General features: G+C 48.2%; 9 protein-coding genes across 9 annotated transcripts; 4 read left to right on the plus strand and 5 right to left on the minus strand.

Annotated features, from left to right (window-relative positions):
* Positions 1-275: 275 nt before the first annotated feature.
* On the minus strand, positions 276-3,678 carry AO090005001425 (uncharacterized protein; the record flags this gene model as incomplete). The annotated part of the gene is made up of 6 exons (XM_023237580.1): positions 276-340; positions 401-2,700; positions 2,753-2,981; positions 3,035-3,128; positions 3,209-3,366; positions 3,492-3,678. The coding sequence occupies 6 exons, from the start codon at positions 3,676-3,678 to the stop codon at positions 276-278; spliced, it is 3,033 nt and encodes a 1,010-aa protein (XP_023089363.1).
* A 2,933-nt stretch (positions 3,679-6,611) lies between these two features.
* rlmA (SRF-type transcription factor RlmA) lies at positions 6,612-8,629 on the plus strand (the record flags this gene model as incomplete). Its single annotated transcript, XM_001818299.1, has 3 exons — positions 6,612-6,667; positions 6,736-6,892; positions 6,959-8,629. 3 exons carry the CDS (start codon positions 6,612-6,614, stop codon positions 8,627-8,629), a joined length of 1,884 nt encoding a protein of 627 aa, XP_001818351.1.
* A 1,390-nt stretch (positions 8,630-10,019) lies between these two features.
* Positions 10,020-12,137, minus strand: AO090005001423 (MDR family MFS transporter; the record flags this gene model as incomplete). The annotated part of the gene is made up of 5 exons (XM_023237589.1): positions 10,020-11,128; positions 11,180-11,301; positions 11,366-11,676; positions 11,737-11,766; positions 11,844-12,137. The coding sequence occupies 5 exons, from the start codon at positions 12,135-12,137 to the stop codon at positions 10,020-10,022; spliced, it is 1,866 nt and encodes a 621-aa protein (XP_023089362.1).
* A 903-nt stretch (positions 12,138-13,040) lies between these two features.
* Positions 13,041-13,947, minus strand: AO090005001422 (EF-hand domain-containing protein; the record flags this gene model as incomplete). The annotated part of the gene is made up of 2 exons (XM_001818297.3): positions 13,041-13,063; positions 13,131-13,947. The coding sequence occupies 2 exons, from the start codon at positions 13,945-13,947 to the stop codon at positions 13,041-13,043; spliced, it is 840 nt and encodes a 279-aa protein (XP_001818349.3).
* Positions 13,948-14,858: 911 nt separating this feature from the next.
* Positions 14,859-15,812, minus strand: AO090005001421 (putative short-chain dehydrogenase/reductase family protein; the record flags this gene model as incomplete). The annotated part of the gene is made up of 1 exon (XM_001818296.3): positions 14,859-15,812. One exon carries the CDS (start codon positions 15,810-15,812, stop codon positions 14,859-14,861), a length of 954 nt encoding a protein of 317 aa, XP_001818348.3.
* Positions 15,813-16,787: 975 nt separating this feature from the next.
* Positions 16,788-17,820, plus strand: AO090005001420 (gamma-glutamylcyclotransferase; the record flags this gene model as incomplete). The annotated part of the gene is made up of 4 exons (XM_023237604.1): positions 16,788-16,819; positions 16,998-17,082; positions 17,159-17,679; positions 17,793-17,820. The coding sequence occupies 4 exons, from the start codon at positions 16,788-16,790 to the stop codon at positions 17,818-17,820; spliced, it is 666 nt and encodes a 221-aa protein (XP_023089361.1).
* A 276-nt stretch (positions 17,821-18,096) lies between these two features.
* AO090005001419 (RNA recognition motif domain-containing protein) lies at positions 18,097-18,816 on the minus strand (the record flags this gene model as incomplete). The annotated part of the gene is made up of 5 exons (XM_001818294.3): positions 18,097-18,122; positions 18,209-18,366; positions 18,455-18,561; positions 18,626-18,698; positions 18,797-18,816. 5 exons carry the CDS (start codon positions 18,814-18,816, stop codon positions 18,097-18,099), a joined length of 384 nt encoding a protein of 127 aa, XP_001818346.1.
* A 1,290-nt stretch (positions 18,817-20,106) lies between these two features.
* AO090005001418 (BRcat and Rcat domain-containing protein) lies at positions 20,107-21,539 on the plus strand (the record flags this gene model as incomplete). The annotated part of the gene is made up of 3 exons (XM_023237610.1): positions 20,107-21,089; positions 21,165-21,462; positions 21,516-21,539. The coding sequence occupies 3 exons, from the start codon at positions 20,107-20,109 to the stop codon at positions 21,537-21,539; spliced, it is 1,305 nt and encodes a 434-aa protein (XP_023089360.1).
* A 1,175-nt stretch (positions 21,540-22,714) lies between these two features.
* On the plus strand, positions 22,715-24,205 carry AO090005001417 (uncharacterized protein; the record flags this gene model as incomplete). The annotated part of the gene is made up of 1 exon (XM_001818292.3): positions 22,715-24,205. One exon carries the CDS (start codon positions 22,715-22,717, stop codon positions 24,203-24,205), a length of 1,491 nt encoding a protein of 496 aa, XP_001818344.3.
* Between the last annotated feature and the right edge of the window lie 584 nt (positions 24,206-24,789).

The raw sequence follows: 24,789 nt of genomic DNA on the forward strand, positions 1-24,789 counted from the left end.
GGATGATATTACAACAGAAATGTCCGTTCATGGCGTGCGTCCGTCATCCTTCGCTATAAGAGCATAGACTCTTGTCATGTAAATAGGAATTTTATGGAGGCCAAGCCCAAACACGGGGAATCAAAGAAAATAGAACCTGTAACATGTATGGAAAAATGTTAAGGCCGTAGAAAGATTAAACAGGCAGTACAAGGTATATGAAACAGATGATGTGAGTCAAAAGACAGAAGAGAAAACGATTGGTACGCAAAGATGATGAAAGAATCAAGTGTCAATTAAGCCATTTTGCCAGTCAGTTCGGCTACCCTGGCCTTGATACGAGCCGCGCGAGCATCGAAGCCTTGATGATACACGTTAGTACAATGGGCGACCACTATCATGGAGGCTTTGAGTTACTTACTTTCCTCTTCGCTTGTGTTGCCACCGTCGTCTTCGTTCATCCGCATATGCTCAAACTGGGCGGCTCTTTCGGCGGCGTTTTTGCGAATCTGTGCCCACCGGTCATGGGAAGGATTGGACTGAGGCGAAGTGCTAACTTCATTCTTGGCTTCAACCGGAGCGCTGTCGACGGGCTTCTTCTCAGAGAATGTATCGGACACAGGCGAATCCTCTGGAACAAACGCCGGCTGCTCCACCAAAGGCCCCTGGTCGAATCTCGAGAACTCGCTATCGGCTGCGGTGCGTTCGTTGGTATTTACACGTGAAAGAGCATCATATTCGGCTTGCCGCTGGTTACTGTGGTAGTCGCTGTTTGATGCGGGGACATGAGGTTCTGGCTGCAGTCTCGCCTCTGACTGAACCCTGGCCTCCGGCTGTTCAGGCTCCGGTGTTTCAGCAGCAGGCTTGGGAATGACTGGCGCCTCGACGACAGGTTTAGGTGTTTCTGCAGCTGGTGTCCCCGGGACAGGTTTCTTCTTTAGGGTGGATGGTCGGACAATTTGTTCCTGAGATGCCTTTGCCTTATCCTCTAGGGCAGCGCGTGCAGCAGCGACAGCGGACCCACCAGCACCCGTAGACTTCATTGGCGGCCTTGATTCGGGTTCAGGCTTCCTCTTCGTTGTTCCAAACATACTCTTGATTCCCGGAGTAGCAGGCTTCTTCTTCAATTTCCCGGTCGAATTCTCTGCCACCTCCGTGGACTTGCGAAGCGGCTCAATGGTGGACCATTCCACAGGAGCGCTGGAGCTATCTTTCTGACCAGTGGCGTCTCTGTCACTAGTAAAGCTATCCTTCTGAGGTGTTGCGGGCGCCGGAGAGCTACGAACGTCGTCCTTCGGTAGAGGCGGGGGAGCCTGTCGGGTACTGGTACTGAGCGCAGGAGACAAAGGTGGGCTAAGGTTGTCCCTGGAGGCCTCCTTTAGTTCATCTACCGGAGCACCAGTTCCCGCAAGGCTATTCTCCATATATGCGGCTTTGTAGGCATGCTTGCCCTTGTCGTAGTTACTGGCCCATTTTAAAGCATGCGAGGCTTCGTTCATAATGGCCGGCTGCAGTGTCATAACAGAGTTGGTCTTTGAGTAAGTGGTATCCCGAACATTCCTTCTAGTTTCCCCGGATGCGGCCAGTTCTTGCTCCCGATGCTTCCTCTGAAGGGCAGCGGCTGCAGCCTGAATACGGGCATGCTGGTCAGGACCGATGCTGGTCTTACTTTGTGGCCCTTGGTTCTCAGGCCGCTTGTAAGACTCTTCTACCGCGCTGACCTTTTTGGCCGTGGACTTACGGCGCCCGAGTCGCTTGCGCGTCGAAAACCCGAAGAAACTCTTCTTCTCGACGATATAAGCACCAGGTTCGGGCTCCGGTGCCGCGCCTTTGACTTGCTCCTCCAGAACAAGCCACTTCGTATTCTTAATGACAGTCTCGAGCAATGCACATCGTCCAAATACTGCCTTCCGGGAAGCTGGTTCCTCACCTGCCAAACTGCTAATCCACACCCACCAGAATGAATCATCCAGATCAAGAGTGGTAATACTAGCCAATTCACCAGGGTCCATGGACGGCTCAGCATCCAGAGTGCGCTTATGTGACTGCGAGCTTTGGCCTCGAATTGTATTGATTGGGGGCAGGACCTTATCGGGAGGAAGTAATACTGGAGCCACTGGAGCTTTGAAAACGTTGTCATCACTGAAACCAGAAGACATAAAATCTGCCCATGAAGGGGTTGTTGGACGGCCGAGATCGCCTCCACCAGACTGAGGAGCGGACCTCAGACCGCCACCGAACTCCTTTGACACCATGCTCGAGGCTCTGTCGTCATAAACATCGGCATCCAGCGTGGCCCCGAATCCAAGATCTTCAAACCTGGACCACGATGCTTCTCTGGTCGAAGAAGTCGGATCCGATCCAACCGATTGATTTGTAGACGATATGCATTTCAGCACACGGAGACACTCATCCGTGAGCGCTCGGAGGGGATCCTCAAACCTAGCAAATTCTTGAAGGTGACTATCGCTGTCTCGATACTCGAAATTCTTTGCACGACGTAAAAGAGCGAAGGGAGTGGCAGACACAGTGTCGACAATCATGACAACTTTGGTGGTAGAGACCTGAAGAAGCGCTGGCGTCTCTGGCGGGTATTCTGTGGCTTGAAGCAATGTTTGCAGAGCGATGGGTAGGGTAGAGATACTGCTCATCCCGCGCGGCGAGTCAGGGGACAGCGAACGTAGGTACGCGAAGAACAAGTGGCTTGTCGCATCCGCGGCGCTACTAGGAGTTAACCAGCCATTAATTATCGTTCGGCGTGAGTACTACATACCTTGCCCAATCCTTGTAGGCAGCTTCAAACCCATTGCCGGTGTCTGTATGTTCAAACGCCCACCACCCGGCATACCGAGACAGCTTTCGTCCTCCAAGGCCGTTGGACTTTCCATGCGCCGCAATTGCGGTTAAAAGATCGAAGAAGTCGAAGATAATTTTAGACCTGGCATCTGAGTCAACGCTAATGGGGATGAACGTTGAGAATGCATCGCGGGCAAGCTGAGAATCTGTGGTCCAATAAGCATACACTACTATGCCTCCGAGGCATCTCGATACGAACCTTGTTCGCCAACCTTAAACAATTCGTAGGCCTCCCATGTGACAACTCCTCCAGGGAGTCTGCTCCAGCACCACTTTAGCACACTGCAAAGGACCTGAAATACCCGTGTAAGTGGAGATAATAGATATAGAAGTGATTGAGCTTGTCGCACAAGGGGTTCCGAGGGTGGCTTACAATTGGGTCCGTCAGTCGTAGCTCTTGCGCTAAGGCATCTCCTTTGGGAGGGGAGCCTTTTTGCACGGCTTGATTGAAGTAGTTGCGGATGAATGTACGTGCAGCGCTGGCGTCGGAGCCTGGCCGGAAAGGTAATAAGAGGAAAGGTGTTTGGAGACCTGTTGAGGAGAAAGCATGGCAATGATCAGCGACGTGAAGAATGTGCTTATCGCAAAATGTCGACGGAGGGGCATTGACGTCAGGGGGCCAGACAAAAAAGGTAAAAAAGAAAGAGGAAACCTACCTCGGGCTTTCAACTCTTGCGTACAACCTCGCAGGAGATCCTGGACTTCCTCCGGAGACACTTCGGTACGCTGCCACGCGTCGGTCCATTTTGGCTTGGAAGGGCCATTGTCTTCTACCACAGGGGCTTTTGTCTTTTTGGGAGTATGGGAGTCCTTGATTCGAAAGACGCGGGCGAGGAACGGCATTTTCACCTTGCGCTTCTTCGACTCCTGAGTTGAAAGGTGCGACCAACTATAAGTCGGAGAAGTCGACCTTCTGAGACGCGGTCAAGGAGTGGCGTCTTAAAACGAGTTGATTAGCGAACCTAAAGAGGAAGACTTCACGATTCCACGCTCGACCGTGCGAGTAGATAACCAGTTGTAGATCAATAGGAGAAAAGCGGTATAAATAACAGGTCCAGGAAAAAGAGGTGTAGAACCAAAAGGGAAAGACTTGGTAAGTTGATTCAATAGATTGGAGTCTAAGAAGGACAAAAAAGAGAAGGGAAAAAAATAGACAAGAAGAGAAAAATAAAAATGAGTTATAATAAAAAAAAAGATCAATCGAATTTGTAGGAGAACATTCAGGTGGCCAGAGAATCAATCGCCTGCAGCCCAGACGGGGCAGCACGTCTAGCGTGCAGCGATACTGTACTACTGGCAATAAGGCCACAATCGACCTGCAGAGAATTTAGGAAATTGGATAACGAGTGCAATCTCCACGTTTTTTTAAGCTTGGAATGTGGAGCTGGTAAAACCGACGAGCGAAATCAATGATGCGACCAAACGGAGTAAAACAAAATTGATAACAGAGAAAAAAAAGAAGATATAATGAGAGGAAAAGACGGAGGAAGAGGGACAGGAGAGAAAAGGGAAAAAGCGACGAGGTAGAGAAGTTAGTTGATTGGAAGGACGATTGACGATGAGGATCTACTGTCTCGTTTCAGGGGTGAAATAATAATACACCCCCGAACCCTCTGGCTCTATCCATGGTTCAGTCGCCCTCCATAGACGCCAGTTAATTGGCTTGGAATTCAAGAGGACAAGACGAACGCCGGTTCATTCATTGTTCATGATCCGCTACCCAAGACTTTTTTTTTTTACCTTGAAAACCTTCCCAGAAAAGAAAACCAGGAAGCTTGACAGTGGTTTTGGGGATATGATAGAAGTGGTATGGTTTTAATTAAATTCTCCCCTCCTTCTTGAAACCCGGTGGTCAGGATGATGACATGCTAAAATTTAAGGTATTAGTGTCGAGAAAAAAAGAGGTTAGGCAGAATACCGTATAATACCATGGAGATACAGTAGGTAGTAACCTTTTTCGTACCCAACAGAGGATTTGCGTCTATGTAGGTCCAGTTAGGTAGAATTCATGATGTATATTAGGTATGGAGTAGAGATGTAAACCAATCAATCAACCATATCCATGGATGTACACTGCATATATGTACGTTTAGTAGGGGCGCATGACTCGACTCGGTTGTATGACAACTGTTCCCTGCTTATCAACGTCGCCGACATACATCCGACGTATCTCAAAAAGAAAAAAAAAAAAAAAAAAAAACACAACTCCGTACGGGGTAGGAAAAATCAAATGATATCACCCAATTATGAGACTCATGTCGATGCCTGGTTTTCTGCCTTGACATAAGAACATGCGAGGCGACAGATCAAATTCATGAGTTGATCATCGTGACTGGTCATGGAAGATGGTCCAATCAAAGGGGATAAGGGGTTCACCAATTCTGCCGGTTCCCAATCCGTTATCCACCATCCCGATAAACCAGCGGACCCTTTACCGCTTAGCCCGACAGGGAATCGACCATATCAGAACTGCAAATTTGAAAGTCTGGGCCCCGTGTCGCGGTTGGGGACAAAATTCATTAGGTAACTAGACAATGCCTGCCTCAGGCAGCTAACCTTGATGCCTACTGAACTAGCCATCCTTGTGCAGGCGGTCGAGCCCATAGCTGGCACCACCGGCTAGTCTAAATACTTAGTCTTTAGGATTTCTTTTGAGGGGCTAATGCGAGCTCAATATGGCATCATTAGTAGCGCGGGACGATCATAAGGTATAGCATGATGAGAGTGGATAGAATCAACTTTCACGAAATCGCTACTGGCACGCCACCCTGGAGTTGTCAACGTGAGATTGACATGATCAGTGAAACCGGGAGCCGGAACTCTGTAGAACAGGAACCTCATTGGGTTGTATGTAGTATTGATGAAAATAGTGGCAGGGCAAAAGACAAACCAGGGTTTCATCGGGGCCAGGAGATTATCGATCAAAGATCTAAACCAGGAAGAGGCGGAGTGATCGGTATATGTACCTAGTGGTAGGGGTTCATGGAGCAGTCAGCAATGGATCTATAAATAGCCCGGGCGGCGGTTAGGAAGCTCGCCAACGGCGGCTGCCCGTAGCCGCCGACAGGTCCAGTGATTAAGAAGTTTCCCACAGTCGATGTCTATCTTTAGAATCTTCTGCATCACCCGCGTGTCGCCGCTCCAACCATCCAGCCTTTCTCATCCATCCATCCTTCGTATTCCATCCCAGAATTGACTTTGGCTCATCTTATCTGTCGTTCTGTCTCTCGTTTTCACCTTGGTGACCTGAGGTTTCTCTGTCACCTCTAGTCCTTGCCTGCATAAGGGGGGCCCTTGTTCTTCTTCCCCGACCGGTAAGACGCCGTCGCCCTTTACGCGCTTCGTTGGTTCATCCCTCCAAATAGCGCTGTGCCAATCTCACCCCTCTTGTCTATCTGTACCCTCGCATTCTTTCTCATCTCCTTCTTTGTCCCCACTTCATTTGGGAGAAATTGAAACGTTTTATTTACTGCCTTTCGTTTTTGTTATTATTATTTTTTAAATCTTCCTGTCTCTTATAAAGAAAAAAAAGAAAATTAAAGGGGGGGAAATTCAAGAAAGGAGCCTAAGCAAACACAGTCGTTTATTCCACCGTGCTCTGGAATTCCTTATTTCCTTTTTTTTTTTTTTTCGTTTTTGGCGCTTCCCTAGGTTTCAACTCGCGCCACTAATTCATACAAAGACGCATACCTTCACGTCTACTCGCTATTGATCCTGCCTTCGGTGTTTCACCTACGTTCTTTACCCTCGTGTGATACGCTCACACTGTATCCCTCATGGGTCGGCGAAAGATCGAGATCAAGGCGATCAAGGATGATCGCAATCGTTCAGTGTAGGTCTCATCCTACACTCTATCGCTGGGTGCAACTTGAAGAGCTAACATGATACCCTGCTCTTTAGTACTTTTCTGAAACGGAAGGGTGGTCTCTTTAAGAAGGCGCATGAGCTTGCGGTGCTATGCTCAGTAGATGTTGCTGTCATCATATTCGGTCACAACAAGAAGCTATATGAATTTTCATCATGTGATATGCGCGAGACCTTGGGTCGTTATCAATATGTTTGTCTCCTTTCTCACCTGTACGATGTCGAGTCATTTTGTTAACATGACATGCTTTGCCTTTAGTTCGGCCCGCCGCACGAGCATAAAGGCCCTGAGGACTTTAACGGCCGGCGCGATGACGACGACGATGAAGATGAGACCACACCTGCCCCTGAAGAAATGCATCCAACACCACCGCAAAATAACCCTCCGATGATACCAACTCATCTCCCCAGTCATCCCGGCTTCCAACATGTTAATCATGCACCTTCCGCATCCCCTCCCATCGGCAATGGACTGCCGTTTGATCCGCGTCACGGTACCCCTCAACCTCAAGGACTTTCAAGACCATCTTCCAGAAATCACGTTCGCAGAGTTAGTTCCAATATCGGTACCCAGCAACATCATGCCACACCACCGCCGCCTCAGAATGGATTTGCCTATATGTCCAACCCTTCCATGTATAACCCGAATGCCCACCACGCTCTAGGTCAACAACCCCGACCCGGTCAGTTTGCGCACTTTGGCCCTCCACACGGCGTACATCATGCAGCGCCGCATCATCAGCATCAACCTATGCCGCCGCAATCCATGCCGCCACATACAATGCCGCCCCAGGCAATTCCACCGCATATTCAACAGCATCCCCAGCATCCGCATATCCTTGCGCAGCAAACACCTCCTATGGGTTTATCGCAACCTTCACATCCGCAAATGTCCCAGGTTGCCCAAGCATTTATGCCGGAACAGGGAAGGAGTTCCATGCCTCCCACGTTCCCGTCGGAGCAACAGCAGCAGCAGCAGCAGCAGGCGCAACAACAGCCCCAGCAACAACAACAGCGGACGGTATCACTTCCCGAAGCTCCTCCAGCGGACCAGATGCCTGGGCCGATGAAAGCTGAAGACAGTCAGTCACCGCCGCAGCAAAGGTCGATATCGTCGAAATCACGTAGTATCTTTACGCCGATTGATGATCGTGGTTCGGTCTTGGCTCGTCACTTTGGAGTCGGTCCACCTACGTCGCCGCGCAATGAGAACTCACAAGTGAAGCTTGAATTTTCACATAACGAAGCAAAGGACAAAAAGGGACTCAACCAGCCAGTGGCGCCTCCCCCTCCACCACGAGCCGCGACTGAAGCGCCTCGTCCCCAGCCGGTACCTGGGATCAAGCCTCCCGTTCGGACGAACAGCGGTCAGTTAAATACGAAACGTCCACAGCTAAAAGTGCAAATACCCAGCGAGAATTCGGATCGGGGCAGCGCAACAGCAGATTCATCCTCACGCGATTCTGCAGGGAACAAAACACTTACACCAGCCAAAGCCAATCTTGACGGCAACCATTCCAGTGTCGTGTTACCTCCGCCTTCGCCTTCTGCCGGTGCAATCCTCAGTGCAGGCGCTCAGGGACCACCGAATCCATTTGCCCGGCCGCCTCCCCCTAGCACAGCTGCTCAGAATAACAATGCATATAGTAGTACCAACAACAACAGCAACAACATAGAGACGCCGATATCTGCACTTCCTAGTCGCTTCGTGCCAGATGCGCTTCTTCCTTCTCCATCTAGTTTCTTCCCTGAATGGGGTTTTGGCCGCTCTGGTCCGGACAGTAACATCCTTCCTAGTCCTCTGACCTTTCCCACTCCCGCCGTTCAAACAGGTCCCAGTTTTGCGCGTGAAGACGATCAAGAGAAAAAGCGCAAGAGCCCCGATAGTGGACCAAGTGCGGAAGGAGCACCGAAAAAGGCAAAGACCTAGCCTCCCTTATTGTCTAGATTGATAATTGCGGTCTTGTTCTTTCTTTCACTGTCTCAACTATGGCATCGTGTGGCGTTAAGGAAGGTATGAATACCTAATCGGGTGAGCGAGTTGGATATGTCTCTTTTGTTCATTGGATATCATTTCCCGTTTCCAGCCCTCTCTACTTTCGCCGTAGCTTCCGCTTCCTTTCCACTGTTATACCCCTTCCTTTTGCCGTTGGATCCTATTGGCAACCTCGCCTTAAGCGCTTGTTTTCGAAAAGCTCTTTCCGCATGAGATTCTCAGTCTCACTCGTCGTTCCCATCTCTTGACCCGGACAGAACAATCTTTGGCTTTCTTTCAATGTCACTTGGGGATGGCGTTCCAGAATCTGTTTGTTTATCTTCTAAAATTCGGTAATGTATATAAGGATGTTTGAATAGGAATAAAAATCTTGAAGAGGATGTGCCGGCCAAGTTGAGTATTGTGGTGGATTCACCGCCATATATGTCGTCTCCATAGACCGACCGAGAAAAGTTAAGTGATTGCTCATCGATTCCATGTGGATCATCCGCTAAAGTACGGTACCAATTGAACAAGACTGAATCTACGATCGACTGCCTAAACCGGCATATACTCACGTCATTGCCGATAAAGTTCAGATTAAGTTTTCAGTCCCAAACATCGCATTGACGTCAGCAGTGATACATCAACTTTGGCACCAGCAGACCGAGTGGAAGCATACCTTATACCTATCTACAGCAAACCCCCTGTAGGATGTAACAAAGACGTGCAGCTTACTAAGTATAGTATACCTACTAAGCAATCAAACAAAGTGCAAGTACTACGTATGATAAGGTTATCGGAAAGCTCCGGCTGTTGGACAGCGATGTCATTTTAGACCTATCACTTAGTCTTATGAAGCTTGTGGTATATAGGTAAGGCGAGAGGATAAGTTCTCCATATTGGATTGGTTTTATTATGTGAAAAATGTACAGAGCAAACTCTTTTCTTCAAGCTTCATTAAACACTGAAATGGTAATCTCTGCGCTAAGTCTGCATGCAATTATGTATTTACTCCAGTTCATCAGTTTCCAATCTAATATACATTATTTTAACAACTCCAGCTATCAAGCAACACCAAAGATCCCTGTTGAAGTGGGTATAGCGATACGTTAAGCTAAAGCAGAAAGCAAAAACCAGCAAACTTTTCTCACGGTCTGACAATGCTCATAATACCCGCCAGGAGTATCAGAGACTCAATCATTATGAGGGTAGGGGGCGACAGTCTTGGAAAAAAGGAGCAAGAGGGGTCTATTATGCGTGTAGACTGTACCATGTATGTTTATGGGAAGAGAAGAGGGTGGGGGGGTTTGAACCCATTGGTGTAGAAGAGAAGAGGAGGGGGTTATACGGTCTCCTTGGGTTCGGTCTGAGTTTCGCCTCTTTGCGCGGCGAGAATCTCTTGTCTTGCGCGCTCTTGTTCTGCAAGACCAGTCTTGGTGAAGGTGTGTGCCTTGCTGAGCACGACGGGTCGGATAAGTAGACTGACTAGCAGTCCGAAGCCGATGATGGCGGTGTAGAAGATCCACATCCGGCTCAGGGTGAAGGTGTATGCTTTCAGGACGACGTTCTTTTGATCTTCCGGGAGTGCTCTGATGACGTCGCCCTGAGAGCCGGAAAAGGAGGAAGCGAGCGCGGTGGCTTTCTCGGGCCCGATCGCGGCTGAGATCTTAGGCATTTGCTGCTGGAGGACATTTTGATACACGACGGTACCAAGGACGATGGACATGGCGGCGGAGGTTTGACGAAGGAAGCCGAACGTGGAGGTTCCGGCAGCGACGTCGCCACGGTGGATGTTAGCCTGGAGGGCAACGAGGGGTGCTTGGAAAACAGGACCGGAGCCAAAACCGGCGATTAGTTGATAGATGATGATACGAGGCCACGAGGCGTAGTATTTCAGGTCGATGAGGAGTCCGTAGCCAAGGGTCATGAAGAATAATCCACCCACAATAAGCTCGCGGTAGCGGCCGGTCTTCTTAATGATGAAACCAGTGCATGCGGAAGTGAAGGAAAGGCTGAGAACGTTCGGAAGCACGTAGACACCGCTCATGATAGGATTGGCGAGGAGCACGGTCTGGAAATAGAGCGGGAGATAGTAGGCGCCAGAGATAAACACGAAACTGTGGCAGAAGCAGACGAGAAGGACCAGAACATTGTGCCAATTAGTGAAGAGACGGATCGGTATAACGGGATATTTTGCGACTTTCCATTCAACCACCATGGCAATAGCCCACGTCACTACTCCAAAGACGATGAGACAGATGACGGTGGCCGAGTCCCAAGGGTAAGTGATGCCACCATACTCCAGGCCAAACAAGAACATGAGCGTTCCTCCCATGATTAAGACGATACCTATCCAATCAATGGATTTTAGACCTGCTAGAAGCGGTGTTTTTTCAGCCTCAATCTTAAGGAACAGAACGAGGATCACAAATGAAACGCCTCCAATGGGCACTGGTAAAGCACATTAGCATAGTTCCGTCTACTGCTCGCTGATTTCCTTACAATTTATATAGAAACACCAACGCCAAGTAACGTTGGTAGTGAAGGCGCCTCCAACGATAGGGCCTAGAGCACCTGCGATTGCCCATGTAGACCCGAAAAGACCATAATACATCGGCCGTTCTCTAAAGTATAAATCCTTTAACAATTGTCCATCGAAAGGGAGAAAGCATAGAGGGCATGACTTACCGGACACTGAACAAATCAGAGACACAGATATTCACTAACACGATGATACCACCTCCTCCAACACCCTGGATAGCTCTACCCACCAGAATCATCGGCAGATTAATAGCCAGCGCGCAGATCAAACTACCTACGAGGAAAGCAACATTGGCCAGCAACAGAATGCGCTTTCTGCCCCAGATGTCACTAATTTTACCCCAGAGGGGCACCGCGGCAGCATTAGCAAGCATATACGATGAAGCCATCCATGAATATCCACTCTCCGAGGCATTGAAGTGAGAGGCCATTGTTGGCAGGGCCGTGGAAATGATTGTCTATATCAGTCAGTAAATATCCGAACTATGACGACATATGCGAGCGATTCTGTCACTTACCATATCTAGAGCTGCTAAGAACAGGACCAACTGTAGACCCCGCATGGTTAGCCGTTATTTCATCAAAGATGTACTTAAGGGGCAGAATAGCAAAAGTAAGTTCTTACACAAAGCGCCGTCATGACAACAACGATCTTCTTCTTCCCCAACTTCTGCGCCTGAGAAGGCACTCGGCCCAGCGAAGCGCCAGTGGCGACTTTTTCCATCGTTCCATCACCGTTCGATTCATTCGCATGCTTTTCTTCTGAAGATTGACGATGGTTATTCGAAGTGTCGGTGTCCGCCAAGCTGGGGTCCAGTTCCGCCGAAGCTATCTTGTCGCCCGTCACAACCTGACCGTTGCTAAGTGTGTGGGTATCATGTTGATCCCGGTCATCACTAGGATTAGAAAGCGCCGTCATTCTTCACGATGCAAGAATGCACGGCCCGTCGAGAATGAAATTGGATCAGACCTGACTTGACAGGCGAGGATTTGGCCGCCAAGTTGAGGAGAAAGGGACCAAGAATGCTCCAATCTGTTGCGGCGGGCAGATCCGACGTTAAAGACCGAGTGACTCAGGGTTAGTAAAAGATCGACATAAAGAACGAGAAAAGAAACGCCACAGAACACCGAGAAGAAAAGAAAAACCTTCGGCGCAGTCGCTAATCGATTCCCACTTGTGGTCGCTAAGATTTTTTCGGCGTGAATGAGCCAACCAAAGTGAGAGAGGATGCGGTCGAGACTCCGTTCCTATAAATGAGAAGTATCTATAACTTGGACTAAATTGTCGGTCTTTCGGAAAGTCCCGAGTCTGTCGGACTTAAGGATATCAATGACCGACTCTCCGAGGAATGCAAAAAGAAACGATCAAGATGTATGGAGTATATAAATGATTGCCCTTTCTTTGGGGGGATCGGAGATTATAATTTTGATTTTCTTATGATTATCTTGCCCAAATAGTAAATTCTTTGCATGGCGTTTCGTGCAAGTCGGAGAATTTTTTAAGGAAATGACATGTCATGACATCCAACCCAAGAAGGTTTAGGGTGGTAAGGTACCATATTCATTACCAAATCATTTGCAACCCGGTCCGTATTCTTATCATGAGGCACTGCAGTTTATAGTACAGGTCAATGCAGCCTTTTAACACAAAAATCACCACTACCTACGAGTAGGTAGCATGCAAGTACACCGAATACACTTCGCATGTTCCTTTTTGCTGGATCGCCGGTGCTTGAATTATGATGCTCCATAAACAGGGTATAATAGTAGAACAACCAGAAAAGATTAACGCAGAGATGCACAAGAACTCCTTATCCACCGTCTAGTCCTGTAGTTGCAGGATTTCTGTACGTCATTGCGTCAGTGACTGATCAAGGTAGAAGTAAGAAAAGAAACACCACAATTCCCTTACCAGTCAAGAACTCCTCAAAGCTCACAGTAATGTAACCATCGCGGTCATCATCATACCGCTTGAAGACGTCCGTCATACGTCTCAAGCTGATACACGCCTGCACGAACAGGTCGAAGCTCATTCCCATCTTCGCGGGGTGGGCAGGTCCATTCCTCTGCCGTCCCTTGCTCTCAAATGTGGTGAAAAGCACCGTCACAAACGGCTGGCTTAGTCGGTATCCGAATGCGAGGAGTGCGTTCTCGAATTCCTGAAGGCTGATGCGCCCGCTACGATCGACATCGAATCGGTCAAAAAGCTCCCGCCACGCGGCAAGGTAGCGCCATAGCGATACAAACTCGTCGAACGAGATTGTCTTACTGCTATTCCGGTCAAATATGCGGATCATCATCTTCACCGTCTTAGGGTGAAACGAGGTAAAATCGCCATTCACGAGAGCGGAGCCCAGCTCCATCTCGGTCAGTGAACCGGTGTGGGATGTGTTGGCGGCGCGAAACAGCGGGAAGAGTTGTTGCGGATCGTCATCAGGGACAGCCAACGGCGGGTTTGGAGACCGTGGGGGCCGGGACGAAGGCTGGGGCCGATTGCGCACAGGCTGGGAAGGGGGTGGCCCAAATCCGTAGTTCTGTGGAGGTGGTGATGGGTGTAGTGGATGAGTCCGATGTTGGTTCGCAGCCGGTGCGGGTAATGGCTTGTTCATGTGCGCACTCGTTACGGGAACTCGAGGTGGAACTCCACTAGAAGAGGGGTTGGGGGATGGTCGAGACGGTTTACTCTGATTGTGATGATGCTGAGGGCCGGTTTGCATAGCACCAATCATCTGGGCTACCTGGCGTTATTTCGTCAGTTATGGAGGGGTTGATCAGGGAAACTAAAGCACTCGGTCGGTACCTGTTCGGGCTCTGCATGTCTGGTCCATTTTATGAAATATTAGCGACATACGGCGCATCGTGAAAATCATCATCTGCGATCTCAACTTACGCTGGCAACGCATCTGGATTGTAAGTTTGGTTGTACGCCATGGTGTTGACTATTGACGTCTATCCAGCTGACGTAACCGATGTTCGGTATTGAGGGAAATGTGGTTTTGGGGGTGCCTGACGCGGGAAACGCGCTCTTTATAGCGATCGGACACGCCACTTAACAAAGAAGGAAGAAGAAATAGGCAGAGATAAGAGAAGGATTTTGGTCAGGAGTTTCAGGAGGGAGTTAGTGTTTGCGTTAGCATATGCTTCTTCGTGGTCAAAAGCGGAGCGCGTGGGGCACTGGTTCGAAAAGCTGATTGCCAAGAATCTTAATATGTTGAATCAAAGGGGGGCGATCAGTATACGAATACGCGGTGGCAGAGAGAAGATCACTGAACTAACGGGAAAAAATTTGGGCATCCAAATGGAATAAAATGAGGCTTTGCTGAGAGAAAGAATTGCCTCAGCCCTATCCCACCCTCTGATTCATTTGTTTATCCTGATTGAGTATGGCTCTCGGGTTCTCCTCAATTCCCGGTGGAGCTAATGTGAGCCTGTATCTATATTTATCTTTTTCCACAGTATTTATGGTTCGGTTAAGTTGTTTCTTCGCCTAATTTAGTATTACATTATCCTTCATTCCCCAACCAACTCTCTGATTTCTGGACACTGCTCCTGAAGAATCCCAATGATCTCCTTCCACGCCTTGACCTGAAATGCCTTTCCTTCCGTTCCCGTTGTCAGCGCGGTGGATTCGCTGCCCTTGTTAGCATGTAATGAAAACCCTGACATAAGTCCAAAGATATAGAAGGGAAATGAAAGGAAAATAAGCAGAAACATACTCCAAATACCCGTCGCTCCTCCAGCATTTCCCGTGCGATTCTGCTCCCTGGTATGTGGCACTAACTATCGACCGACTTCCTTGCTCTGCCGTGCGAGCAAAAAGCTTATAGAACAGCCAAACAACCCATCGCTCATAGAATCGGTCATACTGCCGTCCAAGCGATGACACACAAAGTCCCGGGCTTATCGTATTAACAATAACAGGGAGAGTTCCATTCTCATTTCGTTCCCGATCAGCCATGGTCTTCAGAACATACTCCAACAGCAGCTTGGAGATGCCGTATTGCTTTGTCCCGCTAAAGTGTCGTGGATCATTCAAATGCTCCAATAGCGACCCTTCTGTCCGGAGGCTCGTGGCCTTGACTTGAACAAACTGTTGGCTGGAAACGACAGCAAGATGCGCCGGGTTTGAGTCAGATGAGCTGTCTCTCAGCTTCGGAAGGAGCAGAAGCGCCAATAGAGAAGTGGACAACGCGTTAACCTGCAATGTTTCTTCCCATCCCTCCGGTGATGTGGTATACACTTTATTGCAGAGACCGGCGTTGAGGAGTGCGATGTCCAGCTGCTTGATTTCCTTTTGAATGCGATCCGCAAAGGTTTTGACGCTTTGGAAACTGTTCATGTCCAGCTCCCAGACTTGGATCACTCCTTGTCTGGTGGTGCATTTTTCCAGCTCAGTTTTGGTTGCATCTCCTCGTTCTAGGCTGCGACTGCCGATAATAAGCGACTCCACGCCTAAATTCAGAAGCTTGATAGCGGCTTCGAACCCCAGACCAGATGTGGCTCCAGTTAAGACGACGGTCTTGCCGGCAAAGGAGACTGTTGGGTCGACTGGGAGAGTGTACTGCATCCGGAGTAGGCGAAGTAAGCTAGCCATAGTAACTATATTTTCCACAAACAAACAAAATGCAATAGCTGTGGATGGACTTTGGAGTAGAGAATTTGTTGAATAGTGAAATGGAAGCAATGTCAATCAATAGGCAGTTATTGAAGATTCCTGGTCCTTATAGAAAGGATTCACACCATTTAGATTACCTTGCAGTATGCTTTTCTTCCTACTAAGATATTGATCAATAAGCAGGGGGTTTTCATAGAACCTGAGGCAGCAAGAAGAGACGGGGGATAATGTCGGGTGCAGCGGGGCGTCAACTTGAAAGCTACCGGGATTGATTGGTTCAATGTTGCATCAACTTCCGCCATTTTCCCACATTAACGGCGAGCAAACAGTACAAACACCTGGGGTGGATTGTACAGCACATTCTTTGCAATGCTCAGTAATGTACATTTACCTCTCAGGATAGCCTTTTCCCTACACTTTTTCATGGTAGCGTTGAATGAAGCTTGAGGCCATCTATCTTTCCAGATTTCCACTGCTAACAAAGCCTTGTTTCTGGAGCTGTTTCGACTTTACGCGCTTTCGCTTCCATCTCAAAATCTATATACATTTTAGAGACAAACAGACCTTGTAATCATAGAGCAGACGGTTAATATCCGACTCTATTAGACGGGCCTGGCATGGATTCTAGTAATGAAAACGGCCATGCTTCTCCAGATGGCCGAACATGGCGCAGTTACTTCCCAGACGGTGATCTATGGGTATTTGGATATGGGTGAGTCAACGTTAGTCCTTGGAGAGAATAAGATCTTCGGGGTTCCAAGCGAATACTTAAATTTCAATTCTGATGCAATCCAGGAGCTTGATCTGGAAGCCACCACCACATTATGGTACGTTACTCTGGCTTTGGACTAAGTATTCAGAGGTCCTGGTCAAGGATCAATGGCACATCACCATTGCCGGTCTCCCAGACTTCAGCTGATATGCGACCTCGTATAGATCAAAGAGTCCCGGGTTATGTCAACGGCTATGTGCGTCGCTTTTGGCAGGTTCGTCGCCCCTTGAACTATGGAAGTCTTTGCTGGGAAGCTTGGAGCTGCGGCACTTTCCTCACCCTTACCAAGCATGGCTAACTTCAAGCTTGCGCCGTATAGGCTAGGTGTGTTATAGGTTCTTAGAATGGGCATTGGGTTGCCAATTTCCGAGCTAAAACACTGACTTATTAAGTACTGACCATCGAGGAACGCCGGAAAATCCCGGACGAGTAGTAACGGTCATAGAACGAGGTTTTTGGGAGACATTGAATGATCCGGTATGTGGCCATTCCTCCTATACCAGCCACTTCGTGTTGGTAACTAGGCCTGATATCTCACATCATTACTCTGCAGCTCGCACACCTTGAGTCATCGTCATCAGCAGCTCGAGTTTGGGGCGCAGCATACCATATTCCCGCCTCTCACGCCGAAGAAGTCCATGATTACCTCGACGAACGTGAGATTGACGGATACTCTGTGCATTACACCCCATTCTACCCGTTCTCGGAATCCAAGACCCCGGGGTCGGATTCTACACCGATTACTTGCATGGTATATATCGGGCAGCCCACTAATCCGCAGTTCCTGCGTGACCCAGCCCGTCGTGAGCCGCAGGATGTTGCGGAGGTGATCAGTCGTGGACGGGGTCAGAGTGGGAAGAATACCGAGTATCTTTATCTGTTAGAGAAGGCACTTGAGGGCCTCGGGCTTGGAAGTGCTGATGGCCATGTCACGGATTTGGTTCGACGGGTGAAGGCCATTGAGAAGGAAGACGAGGCAGCGAGAGATGAAGAAGCGGCTGAGAGGGATTTACAGAAGTCGCTAAGTCGGTCGGAGGAGGAGGCACATCGGGCTTTCCAAAACGAGGAAAGAGCGTGAGTTACATTGACGTTTCTCTACCATCCGTGATCGGCGGTCAAGTGCAAGACTTACATAGACTACATGGTTTCAAGCTTATAGAGTATTCCCTCTACTATTACTGGCGCAGAGTATCGCCGCGTAGTATCTGGTTATAGATTGCAATTGTTCTCTGTGTCATGGAAATTCAATAATTAACGAGTAATGGAGGTATGACCTTAAAAAACAGAGATAAAGCATCCGTGATTCATCAAAACCATGCTTCCGCCGTCATACTGCGTTTTAATTCCTCTTCTGCGGCCGTGTCTCATGAAGTATTTATCGAGATAGAAGCTTATCTGAGCGATGAAGTCCGTTTAAACAATGCACGAAAAGGATCAGTCCAACTGCACCGTACTTCAATCCACGCTTTAGTTAGAGGCAAGGGCCTTAGCCTAGTTACCATCGCTTCTGCGCCAGTCTATACACAGTTAGCCCCATGGGATCACCAATAAAGAGAACTGCGATGCCCTTGGATGTAAAGGCCAGGCAGAATGAACAGCTTACCGCCGTCACCATATCCTCCACGAGATCCGCCACCATATCCTCCGTATCCTCCACCGTTTCCTCCGCGCTGGTTGTACCCGCCACGGCATTGGAAGCCGCCATCGTTGCGAGGAGCTCGTTCACTGGCTTTGTCGACGCGGATAGTACGGCCGTCAAACCTAGATATGTAAACCTTCGATCCAACGCGGAGAAGTTGCGACAGCATTGTGGGATAGAGGGGATGACAGTAGATAAATGAATGCTCACTCCTGGTTGTTCATTTCATGCGCCGCAGCTTCGGCGTCAGCCTCAGAGCTGAAGCGGACGAATCCGAATCCGCGACTGCGACCAGTGTCACGATCCTTAACGACGATCTAGAGATTATTAATATAACCACGAAGAGAGATGATATCGCTGTACGGTAATTGGATTACTAACAGCTTCTTCGACAGCACCGTACTTCTCGAAACCAGAACGGAGACTCTCGTCGGTGGTGTGCCATGCCAGGCCGCTGTTGGTAGTGTCAGTGAAATATTCAAGTAGGAAATAGATGACAGCTGATACGGGGGCCGGTGTGGGGATGGGAGGAAGGAGGGGGGTTAAACAGACCCGATAAACAGTTTAGACATTCTGAAGTCCTGGTAGAGTAGAACAAGAGGCTGAGATGGGAGTCAATAGAGGAAAGAGGAAGAAGAAGGAAGAAGATGAGACAAGATTTGTGCGATAAAATGATGGTTCGGCTGAAAGAGAAGGATGACAATGGAAGAAGAGGGCCCGTGGGGAACGTGAATGTGAAGGAGGCTACTAAGGTCCTAAAGAGCCGATTTGCAGAATTATTCGTCTTATCACGTACATTTATCCAAGTGGAACCGCTGCAGTGACTAAAACTGTCTGGAATCATGCACCTTCACTGTAACTTGCTACAGAAGGGAATCTCTGGCCAAAGAAGATCGGATTAAACTGCACGTTGTGCCACGAAAATCAAATCCCCCCTTTTTTTTTTTTTTTTTTTTTTTTTTTTTTTTTTTTTTTTTTTTTTTTTTTTTTTCTCCTTTTCTTTACCGAAGAATTGACTGAGCGATAATAAAGCGGGGGGAAGGAAGGAATGGGGAGATGAAATTGTATATACACTACTCGTACGTTCTTTCCTCTCCCACTTGCAAGATACACCGTCAGCCTGAACGGTAACAATACTCAAATACTGCACCACGGAGGGGGGTCCGTTTGCATTGCTTTGGGATTGGACTGATTTTAAGACGCTAACCCAAGCGTTGCGGAACACCTCCGGTTCCCCTCATTGTCAATTCAATTCTTTTAGTTTTGTATCTTTTTTTATTCTTATTTTTATTTTCCTTGTCCTGGGTACTTCCAGATAAAGACACTTCCAAATCAAATCCCAAGTCTTAATATGAGAACCAAGTAGTAGGTGTAAGTAAGTATAAGCGTAGTATGTACATTGTATATCATTATAGACATTGACCGTCCGATGTATGAGGTATTTCGAACAGTTATCGTACGGGTGCAGGACCCCATGTAACATACTAATTCCAATCGACTTGACCTTGATCATTTTTCTGTTATACAACTCTTTATTATACATAGCTTGTATGCTGATTATTCTATGTGCATACTGTTCTTCAGTATCAGACTCACTATATAATGGGATATGGCCGGATTGCATAACTTGTCTTACTACATTATCTATGGTTGTACTGGATATGATGGCCTGTCTGTAGTTGAGAGGTGAATAAACCAGTCATGTGTACCAGGATATCAACTTGAATTCACTGCAACCTTTTTCCCTTTTCAGACATTTCAAAATAGTACCTCAACTTGAATTCTCACTTTCCCCCCCATTTTACACCAACACCTCCTTCACATCGCGAGCTTTCATAGCATGTAATCTATTCTATTCCGTCATGCATGAGCCAACTGAGGAACTCGTGCTACGTCTGATGCAAGATGATGCGACATGCGCCCTTGGACTCATGAAGGGCAAGGAGAGGTCTGATCAAATGACTGACCATGAACTGGCACTCACTGAATGGGCTCGAGAGCTCCGTCATTGTGCATGCACATTTGAAGACTACAAGATGGCGAAGAGCCTAGCGACAGCTGTTTCTCATGATGGTGTTGCTCTCGCAGCTGCAACTGAAGAGGAAAACAGAGCCTTCCAGGATCGAATGACAGCACTACAATTTGGCGGTCTCAACCCATCAACCCCTGATCAGCTACTGGGACAGAAGACTGCTGCGATGGCTGGTCTAACTGGTCTGGTGGGAGGTTTCAATACCGTGTCGGAGCAATCGAGATCTACAGATACAATTGAAGTTCGAAGGTCAGGTTTAATCGAGACTGAATCTCCAGGGGCTGAAAGCTCGAAAGTTGCCGCTGCCCGCAATCTCGACTGTCAGACACACCTCAAATGTGTAGCCTGTATGGAAGCTAAGCTATCCTTCGACATATTCAAGGCAACTTGTTCCCATTACTACTGCAGGAACTGTACCGGCCGCTTGGTGCACGACTCTTTCGTTGACGAGTCACTTTTTCCACCGAAGTGCTGTCGTGTGCCATTCCCTTTACCTACAATGAAAGCATTTCTGGACGAGGAGATGATTCGAAAATTCGAGGAGAAGACAGTGGAGCACAATGATTTCAACAGAACTTACTGTGCGAATCTTTCGTGTTCGCGATACCTCCCCCCTACCTCGATGACACTTACTACCAGGCTCTGCCCTTCTTGCAACACAGAAACATGCCCTACATGTAAGCAGCGAGCTCATGCCGGCGTATGTGTCAACGGGGAAGTGGAGATTTTGAAAATGGCAGAAGCAGAAGGATGGCAGCGCTGCGCAAGATGTCGTAACATGGTGGAGCTAAAAAGTGGCTGCAATCACATCACGTAAGTGCATAAGCAATGAGGTTTCTTATCCTTGTTGTGGAAATCTGTCTGATGATACATTATCGTCTGCTTTAGATGCCGTTGTGGGTTCGAATTTTGTTACGTCTGTGCCTTGAAGTGGAAGATATGTGGATGCGAAGTATGGGACGAAGATAGACTAGTGGACAGAGCACACCAAGTTGCTGCTCGAAATGAAGGCAACCCGCAGCCTGCACAGCAAGAGGTTCAGAGGGCAGCGCAGGAACTTCGTGAGCAGCACAACTGTGAGCATGGTCGTTGGAGAAGGCGTGATGGGGAATACTCGTGCGATGTATGCCACGACCTGCTTCCTGATTTCATCTTACGATGCCAGCGCTGCAAAATTGAGGCGTGTGTACGTTGCAGGTATAATCGTCTCTGATCCGTGGACCACTACGAGTGCATCAGAGCGGGACAAGATTCATGCTGTGATTTTTTCATGAATGAAAAGACAGACAGACAGGAGTTTAAGGATGCGTAATAAGGGAACAGCTATGATGGGTCGGTTTCAATATGATCATGGGGGTATTGATGTATTCGTTGTTGTCAAGTAGTGGTGAAATAATAGATGAACTCTGTAATACTACTGCTGCTAATTATGTTCATTCAATTGCAACCGCAAGTCACGAGGAAGGTTCTGTATTTGATAATCGTGGCTGCCTCAGTATGTTTGATCTTCAGATACTCAGTCGGATGATGTCACAATGGCGGCCATATCTCTCAGCCAAACATCCTAAGATGTCTCCTGGTCTTCCTATCAACCAACTATTCAATTCCCGTTTCGACTTATCCGTCTCTGGATACACCTATTCTATCTGCCAGCAACACATTAAGCACATCTCACACCAGCTATATCGATGGATTCAAGATCACGGCCCCGTATTTTAGAGTGGTTACGAACGATCGAAGACGAGCCTGGGCCATTCGACACCCCTAGGTGGTCTTTACCAAGTCATAATTTCCCCAAAGTTCAAGATCTTTACGGCAAAATACCGGGCATCGAGGACCAACTAAGGAGACCAACATCAGTAATGCGCGCTGAGGACACAGTGAAAGAGGGCGATAGTAACTTACAACACCTTGATCTCTCATCCAAAAAAGTCGCATATGTACCACGAGTCCAGGAAAAAGCACAAGAAACATACAGAAAACAGCACTATCTTGAGTCCGTGGGCCCTGTGCCGTGTCTCATGTCTTCCCAGAAAGTTACCAGTAAGAAAGAACGATCTGGATATGAGCGTCGACCACGCTATAAGACAAAAGACGATCATTACGAGTACAAGGGCAAGACATCTCATGAGAAAGATGGTAGGGTGACAAAGACTAAGAGAAGAAGATCCGCAAAGAAGAGTAGAAAGCATACCGTGAATGATAATTTCCACGCCTCTAATGTGGCTCGAGATCGATTGACCGTGAGTTAAGAGAGACGAGCCAACTTGGCGAGGACATGCTAACCAAATCCATAGCTTCAATCTAAGAGGAACCTAGGTCTGTTTCAGATGGGTAGGACATCGTCACCCGTCAAGGTTCAGGGTAAGCTTTCTATCTCTCTGAGATTGGATCCGAGGCTCACAGATTGATCAGGGGCTGACCTCAGCTTTTCGGAAATGAAGTTTTTATCAAATAAAGCACGAAAAGACCGTGAGGCAGCATGTTTTTATCGGGATAAGGAAGAGAATGGAAGCGTATGTTGGAATTCACTAAATCAAAATCTAAGAGCTTGTTCGCCATTATACCATACTGTCAATCAACGGGCATGCCGTCAGGCGAGCGACGTGCTTCCTTATGAAATATCAGTATATGAACATGGCCAAAAGAGCACTATGCCTCAGACTTACCCAAAAGCAAGTAAACAGCACCGACACGAAGGAAGCGATGGTATATCTCGAGCCGCCACAGCATATACATGGCCTGAGAGTGCACGAGAATATTCTGCATTGGATGATCCAGGAGAGTGGTGCGCAAGACAGCTTCTCAATATCGACTTGGACGTCCAAGATGAGAATGAAGCTATAGTAACTGTCGAATCCACAAGGAAATACTGGAGTCTGGAAGAGCTGAAATGTCTCCTTGACCAGCGGAAACTGCTTTGGGATTCAGATACCAATAGTCCTGTTGCGTCGACAAACGAAAGGTCTCACTGGGGATCTCGAAAACGCAAGCGACCTCAGTCTATCGGAGAGGGAGAACCTGCACAGACCCCGAAGATGACCAAAAAGCATAATAGTCAAAACAACGCAGAGCATTATGGAGTCATTAGCATCCCTGTCACTAATCATCATGGACCGGCATCTGAGCTGCCTGCGCTTCTTAGGAATAGTGGAGATACGGATGGCGTGTCAATGCACATGTTGCATGGGCAGCCTGCACCGGCGTCACCACAAGCCTTCGAACAGGCAGACATCATCGAGCCACCCACAAGCGACTTCACGCTTTACTCCGGGACATCGAGCTTCATTAGCTCCTCGCTGCATAACCAAAAGCCGAAGTCTGTGATACAGTCCCACGACTCCTGCGGCTTGAAAGAAGTAAAAGCATCTACGGCATCTGAAATGATTTGGCATTATGACGAGTCGCCGGCACAGTTTGCAAACAGGGCGATGCCCCTGCCTAGAGACGATTGTGCCTTGATAGCACAGACTCTAAGTGCGGCATACGAAGTGATTATGCACTCAGAGCAGGACCCCCTGTACCAAATTCCTAAACACCTAACGTTAGACACACCAATGAGAGATGCTTCCTCCGGCGTAGGCGGCAATGGAAACATATCTCAGGTGGCGGATGATTACCATGGCTTGCCAGAGGGTTTAGCGTTCTACTGGCTCCCCGGGGTTGCATCAGACACAGGAACTTTCTCGCATGGTTCATCTGACTTCGCCGAGCAAAAGCGCTCCCTGTGCCTCTCCCAGCCAACTTATGCAGGCCAACTGCAGTACTTCACCGGACAATTCTCAGAAGCTAGATATTCTACAGGAGAGACCCCAGAAGTCATAATGGCTGAGGCAGAGTTTAGACCGACCGCAGCCATGGTCTCGGGTCTGCAGGAAGACCTTTTGGGTGGGCTGAAGGGGTTTTGGCGACAGCAGAAATTGTATTAGGGGTTTCCTCCTGGTGGGTTTTGACTATGGTTTTTACTTTCGTACTTGGGATCTGTATCGAATACCAAGTTTTATGCATGGTATTCTACCTATGATATCTTGGTCATAGACGAATTTCTATGAAATATTGACATGCAATCTTCTTAAATAATATCTACCATTGGCGTTGACAAACGTAACAAAGCCCAAGCCTCTAGAATGATTCATCACAATCCACCATGATACCTTGGACTATATTCCACTTGAGATCCACACTTCGAACTGCAAATAGAGTTCTCTCTCCATGCACGGTCTCTGATAGGTGTGAGAATTAGTAAGTACAGAATAACATTTCCAGAGCCTCGTATAGTCCAACCCAACAAGCACAGCACCCCGAATCTCTCTCTCGGGTTCGGTGAATTGCACGCCGAGGTTTACGATGACTCGCCATCATAGACCCTGGTCTTTAGTGCACAATGTTATATTAGAACAGTCGCTCTCCAGCGTGAGGAGGTAAAGCTGTTAGGTACGCATTGTAGAGGCCGCGTCCGGAGGGGATTCTCCGGCCACTCGATTCAAACATGATGCTACTACACTGGACTCCA

This window comes from Aspergillus oryzae, chromosome 1 (assembly GCF_000184455.2).
Source record: "Aspergillus oryzae RIB40 DNA, chromosome 1".
In the NCBI taxonomy this organism is placed as follows: Eukaryota; Fungi; Ascomycota; class Eurotiomycetes; order Eurotiales; family Aspergillaceae; genus Aspergillus; species Aspergillus oryzae.